A 24,590-nucleotide genomic window follows, 5' to 3' on the forward strand; every position below is an offset into this window, starting at 1 on the left:
TATTTTTAATAGCTTTTTTGTGGAGGTTATCATTTTATAAAATCATGTCATCAACAAACAGTGACACTTTTACTTCTTTCTTTCCACTTGGACTCCTTTTATTTCTTTTTCTTGCCTAATTGCTCTTGTTAGGACTTCTAATATCATGTTGAATAAGAATGGCTAGAGTGGTCTTTGTTCTGGTCCTGATGTTAGACACAAAGCTTTTAGTTTTTCACCACTGAGTATGATGTTAGAGGTATATTTGTCATTTACACCTTTATTATGATGAGGTATGTTATTTTTATAACCATTTAGTTTAGAGTTGTTTTTTAATCACAAATGAGCACTGAATCTTGTCAAATGCCTTTTTTTGCATTTATTGAGATAATCATATGATTTTTATCCTTCATTTTGTTAATGTGGTATCCTATTGATTCATCTGCAGATGTTGAAACCTCTTTATATCCTGGGATAAATCCCACTTGATCATGGTGATAATTCTTTTAATGTACTGTTTTACTTGACTTGTTAATACTCTGTTCAGAATTTTTGCATCTATGTTCATTAGAGATATTGGCCTGTAATTTTCTTTTTCTGTGTGTTGTCTTTATGTGGATTTTGTATAAGAGTGGAGTTAGCCTCATAAAATGAGTTAGGAATCATAACCTCGTCTTCAGTTTTTTGGAAGATTCTGAGAAGAATAGATACTAAATCTTTGAATGGTTGGCAGAATTCATCTGTGAAGTCGTCCAGGTCTGGAGAGCTTTTTGATTATCGTTTCAATTTCTATATAGTGATATGGTCCATTAAGATTTTCTATTTCTTCATGATTCAATCTTGGAAGTTGTATAATTCTAAGAATTTGTCCATTTCCTCTAGTTTGTTCAATTTGTTGGCATAGAGCTGTTCATAATATTCTCTTGTAATCCTTCATAGTTCTGCAGTATTGTTATGCCTCCTCACTCATTTCTATATTTACTAGAGCTTTGTCTTTTTTTTTTCCTTAAAGAGTATAACTAAAGATTTGCTGATTTTATCTTTTCAAAGAATTATCTCTTAATTTCATTGATCTTTTTTCCCCTGTCTTTTCAGTCTCCATTTAATTGATTTCCGTTATGATCTCTGGGCTTCCCAGGTGGTTTACTGGTTTCAATATACAGTCTAAACTTGAGAAAAGTTCCCTGTGTACTTGAGAAGAATACGCATTTTGCTGCAAATGGATTGAATATCCTGAATAAATCTATCAAATCCATCTGGTCTAATGCATCATTTAAGACCACTGTATCCTTGTTGAATTTTGTCTGGATGAACTATCTGTCAATGTAAGTTGGGTATTAAAGTCCCCTACTATTGTGCTATGGTCAATTGTTCCTTTTAGTAACTGTTTCACATATACTCTGGTGCTTCTATGTTAGATATGTGTGTGTGTGTGTGTGTGTGTGTATATATATATATAAATATGTTATATCTTCTTGATGAACGGTCCCCTTTATCATTATATACTGTTCAATTTTGTCTATTATTTTTTTTTACTTCAAGTATATTTTGTCTGATATGAGTATGTCTACATCAACTTCCTTTGAATATCGTTTGCTTGGAGTATCATATTCAATCCCTTCACTTTCACCTTGCATTTGTCTTTAGAACTGAGGTGAGTCTTCTGGAGACAGTATATAGTCTTATTATTTTTTAATGCATCTGGGTACTCTGTGTCTTTTGACTGGTGAATTCAATCCATTACATGAATTATAATTGATAGATGAAAACTAAGTACTGCCATTTTATTTTTTGTTTTTACTGGTTGTTCTATATCTCCATCATTTCTTTTACTTTGTATTTATATCTGCAATTTTGGTTTGCTGGTTTTCTGTGATGCTTTTCTCAGTTTATTCTTTGTTCATTTTCATGTCCTGCTGTAGATTTATATTTTGTGTTTACTGTGGGTTTTGTATAAAATATCTCAATGGTAAAAATCCTCTTTTTTTCTGTTGATAGCATCTTCATTTATGTCTATGGATTACATCCTTTTCCTCTTCCATTTTGTTTCTGCTGTCTCAAATTATCCCTTTATATATTCTGAGACTTTTACCAAACTGCAAGTGGCTATAGTTATTTTTTCCCCTTTAATGTTTCTACTATAATAAAGTATTTAGAAGCCTATTCAAATAAAGAGTTAAAATTTTCTGATTCTATTTATCCCCTTGCTAAAATACGTGTACCTTTGCCTTTTTATTTCTGATAGAAGAGCACATTTCAACATTTCTTGTACGACAGGTCTAGTTTTGATGAACTCCCTGAGCTTTTACTTGTCTTGGAAAACATTTATTTCTCCTTCATAGCTGAACAATATCTTTACTGGATAGAGTACTCTTGAGTAACAATTTTTATCTTTCAGTATTTTAAATTTGTTATTCCTATCCCTCCAGACCTGTAGGATTTCTACTGAGAAATCTCCTGATAGCCTTAAAGGGGTTCCCCTGGAGGTTCAGTTCAATTCAGTTCAGTCACTCAATCGTGTCTTTGCAACCCCATGGACTGCAGCACGCCAAGCCTCCCTGTCCATCACGAACTCGCGGAGTTTACTCAAACTCATGCCCATCCAATCAGTGATGACATCCAACCATCTCATCCTCTGCCATCCCCTTCTCCTCCCTCCTTCAATCTTTCCCAGCATCAGGGTCTTTTCAAATGAGTCATTTCTTTGAATCATGTGGCCAAAGTATTGGAGTTTCAGCTTCAACATCAGTCCTTCCAATGAACAGCCAGGACTGATTTCCTTTAGGATGGACTGGTTGGATCTCCGTGCAGTGCAAGGGACTCTCAAGAGTCTTCTCCACCACAGTTCAAAAGCAACAATTTTTCAGCACTCAGCTTTCTTTATAGTCCAACTCTAACATCCATACATGACTACTGGAAAAACCATAGCCTTGACTAGATGGACCTTTGTTAGCAAAGTAACGTCTCTGGTTTTTAATATGCTGTCTAGGTTGGCCATTGCAGATAACCATCCTTTTTTTTCCTGGCTGAATTTCAAAATGTTTGTCATTGACTTTTGAAAATTTAATAAAATGTGTCTTCGACAAGGTTTTTGCATTGAGGTAATTATTCTCTCAGCCTCCTGGACTTGTATACCCAGTTCTTTCCCCATGTTTGGGAGGCTCTCAGCTATCACAGATAAATTTTCTCCTCCCTTCTCCTTCTTTTCTCCTTCTGGTATACCCATTACCCTAATGTTGCCCTCCTAAAAGAGTTGAATAACTATTATAGAATTATCTCAATTTTCATATCTCAATCGTTTTTCTTTCTACTATATCGTTTCTTAATTTCCATCTTTGAGCTCACTAATTATCTCTTCATTATGATCTGCTCTGTATCCAGAGCTTTATAATGCATTCTTCATATCATTTACTGAGTTCTTAAGTTCTATAATTTATGTTTCTTTTTTAGTTTTAAAATCTTTGGTAAAGTATTCCTTTTGTTCATTAACTTTATTCCTGAGCTTAACGAACTACCTTTCTGAGTTTTCATGGTAACTAGTTGAGTTTCTTCATGACAGCTATTTTGAAATCTCTATCAATCATATTGCAATGCTCCATGACTTTTTAAGCTTAGTTTCTGGGGAACTGTCATTTTCTTTTTGTGGTAAAGTGTTACCGTGGTTTTTCATGGTGCTTGATAAGTTTTTCCTCTGCTGACACATAGAAGTAAGGAACATCTTTCGGCTTTATTCTAACAATTCAACAGGTCAGAAATTAGAAGTCTTTCTTTTAATTTCCAGTAGGTGGTGATATAGTACAAGTTTTGGGTTTCTCTTACTTGCGCTGCCTCTGGGTATATCTGCGAGTCTGCATTTTCCATGCTCCTCTGCCTCTATGTGGCCCTGTGCCTTCATTATTGTTTCCTGTGTCTCTAGAGTCATTGGTGCCCTGCTTCCACAAGTGTCATAGTTGCTGCTGCCTGGGGCACTGGGATAGTGGGCTATCCCTCATATCTGGGATCCTGAATTGCAGGCTCTACAACCATGAGGGAAGAGGCAGGAGGAGGCAGCAGGCAGGGTCCTGTAGATGCCTCCATGGTATCCAGTGTTATAACTTTCCTGTGGGTGCCTCGGTGGTGTCCAGTGCTGTAATTTTCCTGCAGGTACCTCTGAGGCATTCAGTGTCATAAGCTGCACTGCTGCAGATTTGCAAGTGAAGGGAAAGAATAAGGCCTCACTATCACTGCTGCCCAGTTTCTTGTGGCTGTAGACACCACTGTGGCCAGGAGGATAGAATCATGTACATCACCTCCTCTGCCACTGTCAGATTCTCTGAGATTGTGGGCATAGCGCTGGTGTTGACCAGGACTGCAAGCATGCCTCCACTGTTACCTTGGTTCTGCATCCTCCATATTTTCCAATCCAACCACCTTTAGTGCACACATGTGCAAAATTCTCCAGCATCCTGATGTACTGAACACAGACATCTTTGTTGTAATGTGGATGTTTTAGTAGTTGTATATTGAAGGTGAAAGACATAGATAGCTTTTCATTTGTGATGGTACTAACTTTACAGAGTATAATTTTAAATGTACATTTTTCAATCAAAAAAATTATAACATGCAAGAAAGAGACAAGCATCATTCATAAAAAGGAAAGAAACAAAGCAACAGATACTGTTCATGAGAAAATTCAGATACCAGACTTCAAATAGATTTCAAAAAATATTATAAGTGTACTTAAAAAACAAAAGAAAATCGTGCTTTTAAAAAGTACCATATCTTTTTCAAAAAGGTAAAATGACAGTCTTATCCAATAGCAAATGCCAAAAAATAATATTAGATATTATGAAACATTCAAATGGAAGATCTGGTACTAAAAAGCACAGTGACTAAAATGAAAATAATAATAATAATAACCTTACTAGAAGAGCTCAACTTTTAATATGAATTGGTAGGAATAAGAACAAAAAATTTGAAGATATATCAAAAAAAATAATAAAACTGAATAGACACAGAGAAATATTCAGTTCAGTTCAGTTCAGTTCAGTCGCTCAGTCGTGTCCGACTCTCCATTGGACACCACTAAATGCACCCATATAACCATAATGGGACTATCAGAAGGAGAGGCAATAGAATAAGAAACAGAAAAAATATTCAAAGAAATAATGGCTGAAAACTACTAAACAATGATGAAAAACATTAATCTATACATCCAAGAAACACTACAAACTCTCTAAGTACTATTTATAAACAGAGATGATCATGAATAGACATATCATGGTCAAAATGCTGAAAGCCAAAGACAAGGAGAGACTGTTAGAAACCAAAGGAGAAAATGACTCATTGTTTCCAATAGGCTTCAGTAAGATTAGCAACTGAGTTTTCTTCAGAAATAATGGAGACTATAGACAGAGATAACATATTAAAAATGCTCAGAGAAAAACACTGCCAACACAGAATACTATATCCACTAATACTATATATCTAGAATACTATATCTGGATACAGTATCCAGAATACTATATCTATTGCCAACACAGAATACTATATCCAGTAATACTATATCCAGTAAAAATACTAATCCATTTATAAATGAAGGCAATGAGTGACACTTGCATAATGCAGAGTATGTAGCTCCAAGCACTCTTGCCTGGGGGAAAAAAATGGAAAAAATAGTAGAAACTGTCTAGAACCAATATTGGAAATCTCAAAATTTTACAATAATAAAGAAAATGTTGAACCAAGAAAAAAGCAACTTAAAAAACGGATAAAATATTCTTGAATTTTTTATAAGGCCTTCTATACCTTATTCTCAGTACACTAGCCATCTTAAATTCAAGAATCTTAAAACAGCATAATTCATATACTGGCAGTAGCCAATGTTCCCAGTAGGTGATCTTTTCTGGTTTGGGAAAAAGCAGAAAAAACACTTTCCTAGCAAATTATTGTATGTCTCTCTTCTAATTGGTCTAGTGGTGACCAGAAGGAATGATGTAAAGGGATTATCTCTGACCAGACTCTGAACACAAACTGGAAAAGTGGAGTTCAGTTCAGTCACTCAGTCGTGTTCAACTCTTTGTGATCCCATGGACTGCAGCATGCCAGGCTTCCCTATCCATCACCAACTCTTAGAGCTTGCTCAAACTCATATCCATCGAGTTGGTAATGCCATCCAACCATCTCATCATGACTCAAATGCCTTTGCACAGGGCAAAAGATGACTGGTTACAATATACAATAGGATAACGAAGTCATAGGACTAAATGTTGTGGGAAATTCTTTGGGAAATTAAGACATTCAAAAATACCCTTTAACATGGAAGAGTTTATAAGTCCACACATATCTTCAGAGAAAGATGCATATTCACAAAATCCAAAGGCACTTTACTTTGGGATAACCCCTGAGCTCAATGCAAGTCTGGGTAAGTATTAAAGGAATGTTCTATTAGAGAGCCAATCTACAAGGACTGGGAAAGGAACTTGTTTTGAATCTCTGTGTGTGATTTTTTTTTTCTTTTTGTTTGTTTTTTCATTTTAGCTGTTGCCAGTCAAGGTGAAATTCGGTCACAAAAGGAGGAGACAAAAGCTAACGGACAGAGACTTCAATGACTGAATACAGTAAAGAATAAACACTTTATAAAAGTAAACCGAAGCACTACACAAAAAGACTACCATAGCCTTCAGCAGTTAAGAAAGCAGCAAAGTCTTGGAAAAAGGGGTAGGATCTGATTTCCAGCATTATCATATATTTGTTACCACAAATGTCCAACTTTAAACAACAAGAAAAGGTTACAAAGCATACAAAGAAACAGGACAATATGGCATATTCAAAGGAACACAAAAATTAACAGAAACAATTCCTGAAGAAACTCAGATATCAGATCTACAAGGCAAAACTTTAAAACTATCTCAAGTATACTTAAAGAAAAATATGTAAAAGAATTGAGGAAATCAGAAAAACAATGTATTAACATAAACGAAACAGATATCAATAAAGACCCTGAGGTTGTAAAGATGAATCAAATTCTAGAGGTAAAAATTAAAATAACCGAAATGAGTAATTCACCAGGGTGGTCAACCAATGTGAGCAAACTAAAAGATAGAACTAGTGAATTTATTGAATCTGAGAAGCAGAAAGATGGATGAAGAAAACTGAATAGAGCCTAAGAAAACAGTGGGACACTATTAACAGACAAAAATGTACATTATGGGAGTCCCAAAAAGAGAAGCAGAGAAGGCAATGGCACCCCACTCCAGTACTCTTGCCTGGAAAATCCCATGGATGGAGGAGCCTGGTGGGCTGCAGTCCGTGGGGTTGCTAAGAGTCGGACACAACTGAGCGACTTCACTTTCACTTTTCACTTTCACACATTGGAGAAGGAAATGGCAACCCACTCCAGTGTTCTTGCCTGGAGAATCCCAGGGACGGGGGAGCCTGGTGGGCTTCCATCTATGGGGTCACACAGAGTCGGACACAATTGAAGCAACTTAGCAGCAGTAGCAGCAAAAAGAGAAGAGACGGGTGGTGGGGGCAGAAACAACAATGAAGAAATAAGGGCCAAAAACTTCTCAATTCTGATGAAATACATGTATCTACAAAGCCAAAGACCACAACAAACTCCAAGTAAGATCAACAGAAAGAGACCCACACTACGATACACTACAATTAAACTTTTTAAAATCAGCCAAAAACAAAAAGAGAATCATGAAAGTAACAAAAGAGAGTGACTAGTCACAAGGGCTCATTAATGAGATTAACACCTGATTTCTCATCAGAAATCATAGAAGTCAGAAGGCAATGATATATATTTAAATGCTATATTTAAAAGATAAAATGTCAATATTGAATTCTATACCCAGCAAAACTGTCCTTCAAAATCAGAGCATAATTAAGACATTCAGGGATAAACAAAAGCTGAGGGAGTTCATATGAAATCTAACCTATAAGAAATGCTAATGGAAATACCTCAGATAGAATGGAAAATGGTAACTCAAAGCCATCTGAAAAAATAAAGGCTCCAATAAAGGTAAATACATGGGCAAATTTAAAATGCAGTATTGTTGCATATTTGGTTTTAACTCTAATTTTTATTTTGTATATAATTTCAGAGCCAAAAATAAAAAGTTATAAATCTACATTGCAGAGCATACATTTTATAAAGACATAACTGCTGACAAAAATAACTTGAAACAGAGGGATAAAGCAACAAAGCGGAAGAGTTTTCTATGTTATTGAAGATAAGTTAATATCAATTCAAATTATATTGTTATAAGTTTAGGATGATAATTATAATCTTGATGGTAACCACAAAAAAAATATCAAAAGAACATATACCCAAAAATGAGAAGGGAATCAAAATGTGCCACTATAAAAAACCCAACTAAACACAAAGGAAGACAGTAATAGAGGAAATGAGGGACTAAAAAAATCTAGAAGACGTAGAGCAAACAGGAAATAAAGTGGCAGAAGTTAATCTTTATTGGGCTCAGAGGGTAAAGCGTCTGCCTGCAATGCAGGAGACCTGGATTTGATCCCTGGGTCAGGAAGATCCCCTGGAGAAGGAAGTGGCAACCCACTCAAGCACTCTTGCCTGGAAAATCCCATGGACAGAGAAGCCTGGTAGACTACAGTCCATGGGATCACAAAGAGTCGGACACGACTGAGCGACTTCACTTTCACTTTAAGTGCACACAGATTAAATCCTATCAAAAGGCAGAGATAGAATAAAGACAATATTTTACAACTATATGTTTTTAGAACAGACTATCAGATCTAAAGACACAAAAAAATGAAAATGAAAGAATGAGAAAAAGTACTTCATGAAAATAATAACCAAAATAGAACTAGGATGAATGTAAGAATACTGGACAAAAAAGACTAATTCAAAAACAGTTATAAGAGGCAAAAGAGGTCATTATATATTAATCAGTGAGTCAAGTCAATTCATCAAGATGTAACCACTGTAAACATACATGCACCAAAAACCAAAGCCCTAAATTATACAAAGGACAGAACTAAAAGAATAAATAGTTTTATATTAATAGTTGGGTAATTCAATAGTCCACTTTAAATAATGGTAGAACATCTAGATAGATGAGCACTAAGGATAAAAAGACCCTTAAAACACTATGAACCAAGTATATTTAACAGATGTATATGGTTCACTCTACCCCTAAACAGCAGAATACACATCTTTCTTAATTACAAATGGAACATTCAACATATCAGACCATATGTCAAGGCATAAAACATCTCTCAATAAATTTAAAAACATTAAAATCATACAAAGCATCTTCTCCGAGCATAGTAGATGGAGCTAAAACTCAATTAACAGAAGGAAAACTGAAAAATTCAAAACACATGGAAATTAAACAATACACTCTTTAAGAGCCAATCAATCAAAGAAGAAACCACAAGAAAATCCGAAAATATCCAGATACAAATGAAAACAAAAACATAACATGCCAAAACTCACAGGATGTAACAAAGATCAGAAGGAAACTTAAAGCTGTAAATACCTATACTAAAAAAGGTGACATATCTAAAACCAACAATGCAATTTTATAGTTTAGGGAAACAGAAAAGTATAGCAGAGTGACCCAAAAGGAGAAGGAAGGAATGAGATAATCAAGATTATTGTTGACACGACTGAGCGACTGAACTGAACTGATTGTTGAAATACTTTTAAAGGCATAACTAAATAATATATTCAACTAACTCTAAAACTGACTCTTTTGAAGACAGCAACAGAATTAAGAGAAAGAATGGAAGTTACTTGTAAAGACAGTACTACTAACCATACAGAAATTTAAAAGATGACTAGAGAATACTAAAAACAATTGTCCAACAAATTAGATAACCAAGATGAAAAGTACAAATTCTGAAACATACAAAATACTTAAACTGAGTCAAGAATAAATAGAAAATTTCAACCCATGATAAGTAAATTTAATCAGCTATTAAAATCTCCCAACACAGAAAATTCCCAGACCAGATGAATTCTACCAAACATTTTAAAAGATTTCATACTAATTTTCTTCAAGTTATTCCAAAAAATGTAAGGGAGGGAACACTTCTGAACTCATTCTTTAAGGCTATCATTATCACTTAAGGTCAGATAAAAATATTACACTTATTACACTAACGTCAGATAAAAATAAAGATACCCCAGTAGCATAAGGTTGGTCTAACATCCAGAAAACAAGGTAATATGCCACACCAATAAAATGAAAGACAAATACCACATAACCATTTCAACAGATACATAAAAAGCATATATTTGCCAAAACCCAACACCATTTCACAATTAAAAAAAAAAAAAGTCAACACACTAGGAAAAGAAGGGAATTTTCTTAACTGATAAGGTATATCAACAAAAAGCTCACTGCTAATACCATGCCTAAGGATGAAAGAGCAAATCCTTTCCTCCTGAGATCAGGAAGAAGATATTGATTTCCACTGTCTCTTTTTTTCTATTTAACTTCATACTAGAGAGTCTACCTAGGGTGACAGGCAATAAAAGGAGATACAAGATATACAAATTAGAAAGGAAGAAAACGAGTTCTACTTACAGATGACATGATCTTCCACACAGAAAACCCTACAGAAACAATCTGATTAGGTAGTTTGCAAGATATAAGACTAATATACAAAAATTAATTGCATATATACATTAGGAATGAACCATACAAAAAGGAAATTAAGAAACAATTCCATTTGGAATAACAGAAAAAATAATTAAATATTTTAAAATATATGTACCCAAAGAAGTGCAAAGTTATAATCTGAAAACTATAACACATTACTGAAAGAAATTAAAGAAGGTTCTAAATAAATGAAACATCTCCTATTGATGAATTGGAATTACAATATTGTTAAGATAGTAACACCATATTGATCTGATTCAATAGAATCTCTATCAAAATCATATCAGCTTGCTTTTTTTCTTCAGAAGAAATGGAAAAACTGATTCTAAAACTCATATAGAAATATAAATGATAGAGAAAAGCTAACCTTGAGAAAAGAAGATTAAATATTGAGGACACACATCTTAATTGCAAAATTTATTACAAATGTACAATAATCAATATAGTGTCATACAGGCATAAGGATAAATGTATAGAACAAAGGAACAGAACTGAGGTCCAGAAATAAACCTTTATATTTACAATTGATTTTCAATAAATATGCTAGGATAAATTCAGTGGGGGAAAACAGTTCTTTATTTTTTTTATCAAATGGAGCTGGGACAATGGAATAACACATGCAAAAGAATGGAAGTAAATTCCTATCAAACATCATATTTAAAAATTAACTCAAAATGGATTAAAGAACTAAATGTAACAAAACTCTCAGAGGAAAATATAAGGATCATTTTCATGATCTTGGATTAAGCAATGGTTTCTCAGATGCACATCTGAGATGCATCTGAGAATGCCCAAAAGCATGGACAACAAAAGAAAAAGTAAATAAAATAAATATAAAAGTTTTACACTTTGTGTTCAAATAATACCATTAAGGATGTAAGAAACAACTCAGAGAATTAAAAGAAAATAGTTTGAAATTATATAAATAAAAAGAGACTTGCATCTAGAATAGCACAAAAGAAATTACACATTTCTTCAGAGATATGCAAATGGCCAATATCATAAAAAGATGACCAAAATTATTCACCATCAGGGAAATGAAAATAAAAACCACAATGAGGCCACTCACATCCACAAAGATGGCTAAAAATCAAAAAGACAATAGTAAGTGTTGGCAAGGACAAAGAGAAATCAGAACTCTCAGACAGTACTGTTCAGAATGTAAAATAATACAGCTGCTTTTGAAAACAGTCTGACAGTCCTCAGAAGCTTAAAAACAAAACTATCACATGACCTTGTAATCTCACTCCTTGGTATACACCTATGAGAAATAAAAATATATGTATATACAAAATCTCGAACACACATATTTATAGCACAAATGTCCATCTACTTGAGATAAATAAAATATAATCTATATAATAGAATATTATTCAACTATAAAAATAATAAAGTACTGATACATACAACAACACGGATAAACCCTTTGAAAACATTATTCTAAGTGGAGGAAGTCAGTCACAAAAGATCTTATAATTCATTAAAATTCATTTAATTAATATGAAATGTTTAGAACAGATAAATCTATACAGCGAGAAAGCCCATAGGTGGTGATCTTGGACTGCAAAGCTAAAGATAAATGAGGAAATGATTATTAAAAGTTATAGGGCTTCTTTTGGAGTAGATGAAAATGTTCTAAAAGTAATTTTGGTAATAGTTGTAAAACCCTGCAAAAACTAAAAATTATTGGCCTGTACACTTTAAATGGATTAAATGTATAGTATGAGAATTATATGCCAAAAGAAAAAAGGAGGCAGTTTTCTTACTGACAATGTAATTGTTTAAATAGAAAATATACACATTTTTAGAACTAATAAGACATTTGGGAAAAACTGTTGAAAAGAAGTTCAAGATAATTCAGTAACACTGCTAATATCTGTAAATAATTAAACACCAATACAGTATACTAACTCATATATATGGAATTTAGAAAGATGGTAATGATAACCCTGTATACGAGACAGCAAAAGAGACATAGGTGTATAGAACAGTCTTTGGGACTCTGTGGGAGAGGGTGAGGGTGGCATGATTTGGAAGAATGGCATTGAAACATGTATATTATCATATGTGAAACAAATCACCAGTCCAGGTTCAACGCATGATACAGGATGCTCAGGGCTGGTGCACGGGGATGACCCTGAGGGAGGATAAGGGGAGGAGGGAGGTGGGAGGGGGGTTCAGGAGGGGAAACTCATGTACACCTGGGGCAGATTCATGTCAATGTATGGCAAAACCAACCAATATAGTATTGTGAAATAATTAGCCTCCAATAAAAATATATATATATATATATAATTTAAATGTTTTTAGTATAAAACAATATTTTCACAATAATATGATTAGCTCACAATAATATGATTAGCTAGTAATAAACATAATAAAAGTAAACAGAACCACTTTACGAAAATTACAAAACCTTATTTCAAATTCTTAAATAGTAGATCACAATTCTTCCCAAATTAATTCATAAAGTAGATAATGTTCCAATAATAGAATTTTTCAGTAAAACTAATAAAATGATCCTTAAATATTACTAGAGAAGAGGTACATTAGGGCTCATGACTTACAAAAAGAGAAAATAAGTAGGTCACTTTAGCAAATAATGAGTAAAATTATGAAACTACAATACCTGAACCCATGAAAATAATAGGACGTCCAGAAATAACTCCATATACACATGGCAACTTAAAGAGTGAGAGAAACTGCATCACAAATCAATAAACTACTGAATATATGGTGTGGAACACCATATTCCAATATGAATTCTAAATAGATTAAAGACTTCAGGGTATGGGAAACTTAAGACTATAAGACTTCTAGAACAAAAATATTAGAAAAGAAAATATTAACAAAAATGACTATAGAAATTTACATATTTTGAATGTCTAATTTATATTATTCAAGATTCATGGGACAGAATGCATTTGCAATACATATGTAAAACAAAGCACTGCTATCTAGAATAAAAAATGCTTACAAATTAATAAGAAAATACAAACACTCTAATAGAAAAAAAGACTAAAATCACAGTAGATAACAAAATGGACTCTCTGAATGGCAAAAAAAGGAAATGAAAATCATCATCAAAAACTCATGTAGCTATGAATTAACACAAGGAAGTGCCATAAACCCTTACCACACAAATAAACTGCTTAAAAGTTGCAGGGAAGCAGAAACTGACAGAAAATTAGTTCAAGAAAATTCAGTAACATTGCTAACACTGCTAATTGAATTACCGGAATTCAATTCTCTCAAAAACTCAATCATTCCCTGATTGTACACTAACAGATTTAAAGTATGTATTTCCTTAAAATAACCTTCAACAAATAGATTCACACATTCAGAAAGACTTATCTTTCCTTCTCTAACTTAAATAATCAGGCACACGGACACGCACTCACAAACCTTTGGACAAACATATCCATATTTATTATATTTAAATAGCTCTATAAACACACACACACACGAGTGTGTTATAAATTCTTCTTAAGCATGCATACACATAGAAGGGCTATCATATTTACTAGAACCAAAATTTTAGGGGTTATCCCTTTCAACAAAATCTATGGTTAAGAAGAAAACTGAAATTCAATGGGAAAAAATGAACAAAAACATTCTCAAGACCAAGAAAAAGCCACAAAAATTTATTTTGAAAAATATTTATCAGAAAAGATATAAGAATATTATGAAGACTGATTGTACCTTTCATCTTCTATATTTTGCTACGAATAAGGTCCTCTCAAGCCAAAGAAATACATATTAAACACATGTATTTTTAAACTGCTTTATGTTTTTTTATGTATTTTTAAAGGACTTGAAAAATACAATCTTAAAACTATACTGCAATGAATTCTAGTTATATCTATAAATTTAAGCCCTAATTTAAAAAAGCCAAAATTCATAATTCTAAATGTGTTTTTTCAAAACATGTTTTATTTCAAAATAGCCTTTATTTTTTAATGATTACATTTTAGATAAGTATTTGAAGTCAGTTTCCTGCTTTGCAACATCAATTTTTAAAAAGCTATGGGTCTTAAGTGAAGGAATATAAATTAATGCTAGTCCCCACTGGTGGATTTGAATATATAACTTGTTATTTAAAGAAAATAACATGTAATAAACTTCCTAAGAAGTTAGATTCAAAATAACAACACGGATTCCATTCTCATTCCATACCTTTACTTTTGCATCAATGCTAAATTTTTCTTTTCTCCAATGTGCTTCCTGCTTCCTCAGTTTCTCCAGGTCCTTTAGCAGGTCAGCGCAGTGGGTACTTAATTTCTCATTTTCCTCCTTCAGAGCTTTTATAACCAGCCTGTTTTGCTCTTCCTTATTCTGCACACACTCCTTAGTGTCCCGTAGAACAGTACCACAAGGGCCAATACACAAAACAACAACAACAACAAAAAAGCTGAGAATTAATCAGCAAATACAAACTGTGCAATTTTACCCTCCCAGCAGCTTCTTCTATATTTGATGGCTAAGGTCACCTGTATACTTTTATTGGCTCTTTTCATGCAGGTGGATGGGTCATATTTTTTCACTGGATGACAGCTTTGATGAGTACACATTTGCAAAGAGCCCATTAATTGATCAAGCTGCCTTTGATGCTGTCCCCAGCTATTTTTGAGACCCACACAGACACAGCCTCCCAGACCTGGGTTTTATCAATTAATAATGCCAGTCCCATCAGAATCTAATTACAAGAAGCCACATATTCACACTCCTACTTTCTTAGCTTCATTTCCATCATTAACTATTTATCGGAAAGTTATAAAGCTTAGAGTCTGAGCTTTAAAGTATCTTTCTCAAGAGTTTTTGCATGTGAGAAAACTATATGGTACAACAGGGCCTAAGGCAATTTTTCCTCCAAGCTTGTCACTTTCTGTGCCACAAAGGCTGACAAAGCTTAAAGTAGGACTTCAAAGAAATAGTAGTATAAAACTATGTACAAGTCAACACACCTTAACTTCTTGACTTTTATCTTTAAATTTCTTCTGCAAGTCACTGAATTCTTTCCTTAAGAAAGCATTTTCTTCATCTACTGCAATCTTCCGTTTTACAAGGTCATTTATTTCCTGTATTAGTCCTGATTCTCTCTGGAAAACAAGCAAAATTACTGATGAATTGGTATTTCTAAGAAAAGATAATTTCAAATGAAAAGTTTGAGACTTTTATTGGTAATATTAGAATTAACTAGCTTTTATAATAATGTCCATTATCATAATTTCTCATTTCCTGTGACATGCCCAGAAATTGTCAAGTAAAATGTGCAAACATGTGCCAAGTTACTAGTTTAAAATGAAGTACACATAAAAACTGGACACCAAATATTCAGCCCCATACAGAAAGCAAACTTTTTGGATTTAGTTGTGCAACAGGAAAAAAAACTCAAAATTTTACAAAATATTCTAATTAAAGAAAATGCATATGTAGCTAAAATAAGAATTACCTTCTATCTAAAACTTTTTTTTAGAAAAACAGTTTTGTGAAAGCATGAGCAATTGTAAAGAATGAAAAACGTCAAGTCTGTTTTGGTACCCAAAATACCTTGCTATGTAGAAAGATATTCAAAATATTAAAACTGCCATAATTTTTAACCAAATATTCTTTTCACTTACCAGAAATATCTAAATCTAACTGAAGGATGTATCCATGACTCATCTCTTAGTTTCCCTCTTTTCAAATCTTTACAGCTTTTCCCTCAGAAAACTTACTCACTCCCTTGGCTTCTGGTCTCATCTCTGTCTAAACGACTACCCAATCCATAACCTGGCCCTAACTCTCTTCCAACTACCAAACCCACATTTCCAGTTTTCTATAAAAATACCTCCATTTTAACTATCTGCTGCCATCTCAAACCAACACGCTAAAACTGATATCCATGCTCTAATACTGACTCTTTGCCAAACTTACTCAACTTTTGTCAATCCACTTATTTTTTCAACTAATATTTGTAACTATTATTCCTAAGTTTTCTTGCACTGTTTAATTTAGGATTTCCATTTTATTTAAATATTATCAAATTCATATTTGATATGTGCTTTGTTATATTTTATCTTTATTTTATATAGCAAGAACAACTATATTATTTTGATAAATTTTTTGGAGTATAGTTGATTTACAATGTATTGTTAGCTTCTGCTGTAAAGTGAATTAGTTAAATATATATATGTGTGTGTATATATATACTGCTTTTTAGAGTCTTTTCCAATATAGGTCATTACAGAGTATTGAGTTCCCTGTGCTATACTGCAAGTCCTTAATAGTAAATTTTATATATAGTAGTGTGATTATGGGGCTTCCCTGGTGGCTCAGAGGTTAAAGCGTCTGCCTCCAATGCGGGAGACCTGGGTTCGATCTCTGGGTCGGGAAGATCCCCTGGGGAAGGAAACGGTAACCCACTCCAGTATTCTTGCCTGGAGAATCCCACGGATGGAGAAGCCTGGTAGGCTACAGTCCACGGGGTCGCAAAGAGTCGGACACGACTGAGCGACGGAACGGAACGGAGTGTGATTATGACAGTTCTATTTTATTGGTGTGTAATACTTTGGCCACCTCATGTGACGAGTTGACTCACTGGAAAAGACTCTGATGCTAGGAAAGGTTGGGGGCGGGAGGAGAGGGGGACGACAGAGAATGAGATGGCTGGATGGCATCACCGACTCTGTGGACATGAGTTTGAGTGAACTCCGGGAGTTGGTGATGGACAGGGAGGCCTGGCGTGCTGTGTGATTCATGGGGTTGCGGAGAGTCGGACACGACTGAGCAACTGAACTGAACTGAACTGATACTGGGTTATGAAGTAAAATGTATTTTTCTCAGTGCAGGGATCATATTAATGAAACATTGCTCTTGATTTATTCTTAGAGGTGACATTACCCATCCATAGGCCAACTGAACTTCAAGAGTTCTCATAACTCCACATCTGTACCAATAAGACACTCAGGCTTGGTAACATTCTACAAATTAAGTATAAATGGCAACTCAACATAGTTTTAATTTTTATTGCCTATTTTAATTATTAGGGCATATCAAAATGTGTTTGACATCAATCAAATAGCATAAAAATAAATGCACAAACATCTATAATTCATAACCTATTTTTCTATTCTCATCTAACTCTCAGCCTCTTTCAAGGTTCAATTTTCACCTCCTCCATGAAGCCTTTCCTAACTATCACAGTAATTTATGCTCTTTCCAAGTTTCTGTATTGCCTATATTATTCATTTGGCACATATTACCTAGAGCTGCTAATTATCTATGTACTCATACTATCTCCCAAACTAAATTATAGTAAATGTTTATGAATGAGACTGACACTGATAAATTCAGTTGTACAAACACTAAGACAGTGAAATATCTACAGGCCTATCCTTTGAAAGGAGAATTAACAAAAATTAAGCATCCTCATCTATCATTGACATTATTTAGACTTTAGAAAGTTGAGATACTAGACCAAATGATTTAAGGTTTAGAAGCATTTGCCCGTTGATGTGAGCTAAACTTAACAGGAATAAACAACATGCTGCTGCTGCTAACTCGCTTCAGTCATTTCCGACTCTGTGCGACCCCATAGATGGCAGCCCACCAGGCTCCGCCGTCCCTGGGATTCTCCAGGCAAGAATACTAGAGTGGGTTGCCATTTCCTTCTCCAATGCATGAAAGTGAAAAATGAAAGTGAAGTCACTCAGTCATGTCCGACTCTTCGCAACCCCATGGACTGTAGCCTACCAGGCTCCTCCATCCATGGGATTTTCCAGGCAAGAATACTGGTGTGGGTTGCCATTTCCTTCTCAGAATAAACAACATAAATGACAGCAATAACAAGTCCTTTCATGAAAATTATTTAATAATTGAAAAGTCAGCATTCGAGTGAATTTAGTAATCTACAGGATAAATATAGACTTCATCTTTAAATAAAAACACATAATACAGTAGGAACTTAGTTTAACCAAAACCATCATATTTTGAGGGCTTCTCTGGTGGCTCAGATGGTAAAGAACCTGCCTGAGCCAGGAGACCCAGGTTCATATTTTGATAATTTTTTGATAAATGATTTTATATATCATAAGTTGTTAAAGTAATAAGTTAGACACAGATGTATTCCCATTGGAAGAGAATTGATAAACTCTGAAAGAGCTGTTAAGTTTTACATAACTCAAAATACTTTCCTAATAAAATGTACCCTCAATGATCTAGCTTTTATAATGGAGTTGTGTCCGACTCTTTGCAGCCCCATGGACTATGTAGTCCGTGGAATTCTCCAGGCCAGAATACAGGACTGGATAGCCGTTCCCTTCTCCAGGGGATATTCCCAACACAGGGATCAAACCCAGGTCTCCCACATTGCATGCAAATTCTTTACCAGCTAAGCCACCAGGGAAGCCCAAGAATACTAGAGTAGGTAGCCTATACCTTCTCTAGCGGATCTTCCCAATCCAGGAATCGAACCAAGGTCTCCTGCATTGTAGGCAGATTCTTTACCAACTGAACTACCAGGGAAGCCTTAGCACAAGTGTATATAGTTACAATTCATTTTTTTTTTCTTTTCCTTTTTACAGAAGTATAGTTTATTTATAATAAATTCTATAAGTTTTAGATATATAACATGATTTCACAATTGTAAAGGTTATATTCCATTTATAGTTATTTGAAATGCTATATTCCCTCTACTATATAATATATCCTTATAGCTTATTTACTTTATACATAGTAGTTTGCAACTCTTAATCCCCTTCTCCTAGCTTGTCCCTTCCCGCTTTGCTCTCCCCACTCACTGGTAACTACTAGCTTGTTCTCCATATTTGCGACTCTGCTTCCTTTTTGTTATATTCACTAGTTTGTTTTATTGTTCAGATTACACATATAAGTGACACTGTACAGTATTTATCTTTCTCTGACTTATTTCACTAAACATTAATAACCCTCCAAGTCCTAAATTTAGCTTCATGAAACCTTTTCAACAAACTTTCTGGATAGAGGAAAGTACATTCTTAATGGTTTGGCTTCAGTTAATATTAAAATAGCAAATTGAACTCAGAGGAACCATAAAGCATAAAGGGTGACAAGAGAAAGTATGTCTGGAACAAATGATTTATTATGGATAAGTCATGAAATGAATAATTCAAATCATGGTCAAAAGAAGTCTATAGAGTAAGAAGAGAATGCTAGTGGTATGAATTAGGAAAACAGTGGGGTGTGATGGCAGTGGTTCAAAAGACCTAAAACTCTATAAAACAATACTTGAGCATAGTCAATATATTATTTATACGATCTACTTTAAAATATACATAAAGAGTTTACTGAAAAACAGAGAAGTAATGATATCAGTACAAATAAAACAAAGGTAAACGGATAAAAGGGAAGGAGTGAGAGAATTAAATGTAAATGAGAACAGAAACTTATTTCTCAGCTTCCTAGAAGGTAAGAAAAAAGGGAAATTCAATGTTTAAAAATCATCTCATTACAAGCAATAAATGCTGGAGAGGGTGTGGAGAAAAGGGAGCCCTCTTACACTGTTGGTGGGAATGCAAACTAGTACAACCACTATGGAGAACAGTGTGGAGATTCCTTATAAAACTAGAAATAGAACTGCCATACGACCCAGCAAATCACACTCCTGGGCACACACACTGAGGAAACCAGAAGTGAAAGAGACACATGTACTCCAATGTTCATCGCAGCACTGTTTATAATAGCCAGGACATGGAAGCAACCTAGATGTCCATCTGCAGACGAATGGATAAGAAAGCTGTGGTACATATACACAATGGAGTATTACTCATCCATTAAAAAGAATACATTTAAATCAGTTCTAATGAGGTGGATGAAACTGGAGCCTATTATACAGAGTGAAGTAAGTCAGAAATAAAAACACCAATACAGTATACTAACGCATATATATGGAATTTAGAAAGATGGTAACGATAACCCTGTATACAAGACAGCAAAAGAGACAAAGATGTATAGAATAGTCTTTTGGACTCTGTGGGAGAGGGTGAGGGTGGGATGATTTGGGAGAATGGCACTGAAACACGTATATTATCATATGTGAAACGAACTGCCAATCCAGATTCGATGCATGATACAGGATGCTTGGGGCTGGTGCACTGGGATGAACCAGAAGGATGGGATAGGGAGGGAGATGAGAGAGGTGGGAGGGGGGGTTCAAGATGGGGAACACATGTACACCCAGGGCAGATTCATGTCAATGTATGGCAAAACCAATACAATAATGTAAAGTAATTAGCCTCCAATTAAAATAAATAAATTTTAAAAAATCATCTCAATAAATATAGCAAGTTATTAGTAGACTCGAGTTATCTAATGCAATATTTGAAGGAAAATTTATTACAAGATTTACTTTGTAACTAGCAGTGACAAAGCTAAAGCACAGTCTTACCAAATGAAGTTACATGGCATTTTTTTACACTGTTATCAATAAAACATGTAATAGTATTAGATTGCTCTATGAAAGTTATTCAGCAACTAGCTACAAAATTGTGTGTATAAATTTCTAGTAGTTTGACTAGATATGTGGTTAAGGAATCAGCATTCTTGTTACTCTATTCCATAGACTACAAATTTGGAAAAGTAAGAACTATTTAACATTACTTGATGGAACAACAAACATGATGAAGGGACTTCTGGCTTCCAGCACAGGATGCAATAACTTGGAGGTTGTCTCTCCTATTCACACAACATGAAAAAAGTTGAACAAACTGAAAATCAGCAACTCTTCTTAGAATCATCAGAGAACTGAGGTCATAGGGCAAATTGCTGTTCCCCAAACTAGAGAGACAGGCAGATACAGAGAATCACAATACAGCAGAGAAAAATCCATGAAGCAAGAAGACTCCATGCAAACCAGGACCAAGGGTAGGAAAACCAATTCTGCAATTGACGAACCACTGGAGGGTAAGTGTGGATGCGCATGAGCGTTAAATATGTCCTGCAGGGCCCGGGCTTAGAGGAGCGCCTACACTTCCATGAGTTTTACATACAGATCACTATTAGGTTGTCACAGTGAGGATCAGAGAAAAATCTCTTCCTGCTCTCTGCAGGAGGAGAGGGAACACAGACAGTTTAAAATATGACCTAAGTACATAATTCTTAACAAGGCCTACCCTCAAGAGAAAATTATTTTACTAGAGTCTGCTGGGATTTTACCAGAGACTAACCAACCCAAATGAAGTTTAAATACCGAACTCCAATACCCTCGAGCCTTCTAATCTTTCCTAAGGGAAAAAACAAACAAAAAACCGAGACACACTTATTAAGGTCAGACCTAGGGGCACAAGATCACAAAAAGACTGAGACCTAAACATAAAACTATGGAGCACTTTCACTGCCCGAGACACCTCACAGACTACATCAATAGGCTTCTGTATAATAACAAGGGAATGCAACTGAAAGAACTGGTTATTTCAAATGATATTTAAGAAGTTTCTCAAGACACCCAAATAAAAAAGGACACCAAAGCAAAGCTGAGCCTTTGCTAAAAGAACAGTAAACACAGCCTAAACCCTAGGCCTATTTTTTTCAGTGTATTTTACTCATTTGGTTAATTTTGTGTCAACTTGGCTAAAACACTGTACCCATGATATCTAGTTCTTAATCAAACACCAATCTAGATATTGTTGTGAAACTGTTTTTTTCATAGATGTGATTAACATTTAAATCAGTAGACTTGACTAAAGAAGATAACCCTTCCATAATATGAGTAGGTCTCATCTGGTCAATTGAAGACCTTAAGAAAGAGGATTATTCATCTGAAAAAGAAGGAATTTTGCCACCAGAATACTTTTGGACTCAGATGCTGTATCAACTCTTCCCTGGGTCTCCACTTTGCTATGCAGAATTCAGATTTGCCAGCCCAAAACTACAGGCATGAATGCATGCTCAGTTGCTAAGTCATGTCCAACTCTTTGTGATCCCATGGATTGTAGCCTGGCAGGCTCCTCTGTCCATGGGATTTTCCAAGCAAGAATACTAGAGCAGGTTACCATTTCCTACTCCAGGGGATATTCCTGACCCAGGGATTAAACTCACATTGTCTGTCTTCTGCCTTGGAAGGCAGATTCTTTACCACGAAGCCACCTGGGAAGCCACAACTACATGAGACAATGCCTTAAAATCAATTTCTCTGTCTCTGTCTCATATCTTTGACTATCTTTCTATCTGCAGACACATAATTAGTTCTGTGTCTCTCTGAAACCCTAACAAAGACTTTGGTCCAATTTAGAACTTCAGTCCTAAACTGCAAGGTCTTGGATTCTGCAAACAACTTGAATAAGCCTGGAAGCAGATTCTTCCCAAATTAAATCTCCAGATGAAAACATAAACTAATCAAACCTCAATTACAACCTTATGTAAAAAGGAGCAGAGGAATAACCTAAACTATGCCCAGACTCCTGACCCACAGCACCTTAATAAATATGGAAATTCTTTGCAAAGTAATAAATATGTGTATTCTTTTAAGGTTTTAATTTGCTATACACCAAGAGAAAAACTAACATACCACAAGGCATTTTCCTATAGAATTTATACTAGAAAATAATAGAGAAAATGGATGTAAACCATAAACACTGGAAATCTTGACAGTATAAAAAATATAACCAAATAATGCTAATAACAGGAAATTAAGTCCTCCAACTACTCTCTGTAGGTTCACTTTAAAATGCAGGAGAAAGAATGAATAAGTAAAAATATACTAATTTTCTCAAGTTTTTTAAAAAGTGCAGCTGATATTATTTAAATTTTTCAGAATGTTCTAGAATAAAGATATACAGTGTTAAGACAGAAAATATATTTTATATAAATAAATAAAAATATATTTTCTGTCTTAACATAATATTTATATGAAGGAACCAAAGAAAAAAATGAAAAAATGAACTTATTTACAGCACAGAAACAGACTCACAGACATAGGAAACAAACTTATTGTTACTAAAGGGAAAATGGAGGGAGGGATAAACTAGGAGTTTGGGATTAACAGATATACACCACTACATATAAAGTAGATAAACAATTAAGACCTATAGGATAGCACAGGAAACTACATTCAATGTCTTATACTAACCTATAATGGAAAAGAATCTGAAAAAGAATACATATACATATATGCATACATACCTGTGTATAACAATCACTTTGCTGTACACCTGAAGCTAATACAACATTGTAACTCAACTACACTTCAATCTAAAAAACTATAGTGCTAAATATTATATATAAAATAATAAATATAATCACTAAAAGAACTGATACAGTTCTCCTAAACCTTCCAAATTATCAGCATAAGTGTGCATGCACATACACAAAGAAACATACACAAATGAAGAGAAAACAAATAACTGGCAAATGTTAAAAAAAAATAAAGAAAATACAAAAACAGAAAGCATAAGATTAACCAGAGAATAAAGATTAAAGAATATAGATCTTAAGCAGATGGAATAAGCTTACCTTTAAAAAGGTAAATACATATATTATTGAGTCAAAACACAAACTCCAACCAAACAGTACAAACAACAGAGTCATCTAAATACGCAATATTAAAGGATAAACAAATATATAACAAATTAACTGAAAGAATGCAAGAGGAAATACAATAGTTTAAGAAGAAAACTAAGATATAATCTGAATGCCTGAAAAGATAAAAAGATTTGAATAAATATATTAAATCTGGCTATCTTCTTGAACTCAAGGTTTCCTCTTTCAACCAGATCTGTTAACACAATTAAGCCTTCTTGTGTATTTTAATTTTCTTCTCCATTACTTTTAAATATTTTGGCTAACACTTTTTTAAATGCAAAAATATCCTTCTTTACACAGATAAATTTCCTCATTTGTTTCATTACTTTGTTAGAATTAAGTGATTTCTTAAAATATCACATGCCATTCTACGTGTTACTTTCTAAAATCACCAAAAAATTCAAGATTGCCGAATTAAATACTTTCTCACAAACCTCATACTTTGTG

General features: G+C 34.2%; 1 protein-coding gene across 1 annotated transcript in view; it reads right to left on the bottom strand.

The window, feature by feature from the left end:
* CNTLN (centlein) overlaps positions 1 to 24,590 on the bottom strand; it is a 341,044-nt gene that overhangs the window by 216,996 nt on the left and 99,458 nt on the right. The window contains exons 4-5 of the mRNA XM_055428174.2: positions 15,572 to 15,706; positions 14,784 to 14,954 (exon numbers count right to left, since the gene is read on the bottom strand). Of these exons, the coding sequence (XP_055284149.2) occupies positions 14,784 to 14,954; positions 15,572 to 15,706 (306 nt within the window). The remainder of the gene's footprint in view (positions 1 to 14,783; positions 14,955 to 15,571; positions 15,707 to 24,590) is intronic.

The sequence above is a fragment of the Moschus berezovskii genome, chromosome 7, assembly GCF_049115385.1.
Source record: "Moschus berezovskii isolate FMDL1 chromosome 7, NW_MosBer_1.0, whole genome shotgun sequence".
Classification (NCBI taxonomy): domain Eukaryota; kingdom Metazoa; phylum Chordata; class Mammalia; order Artiodactyla; family Moschidae; genus Moschus; species Moschus berezovskii.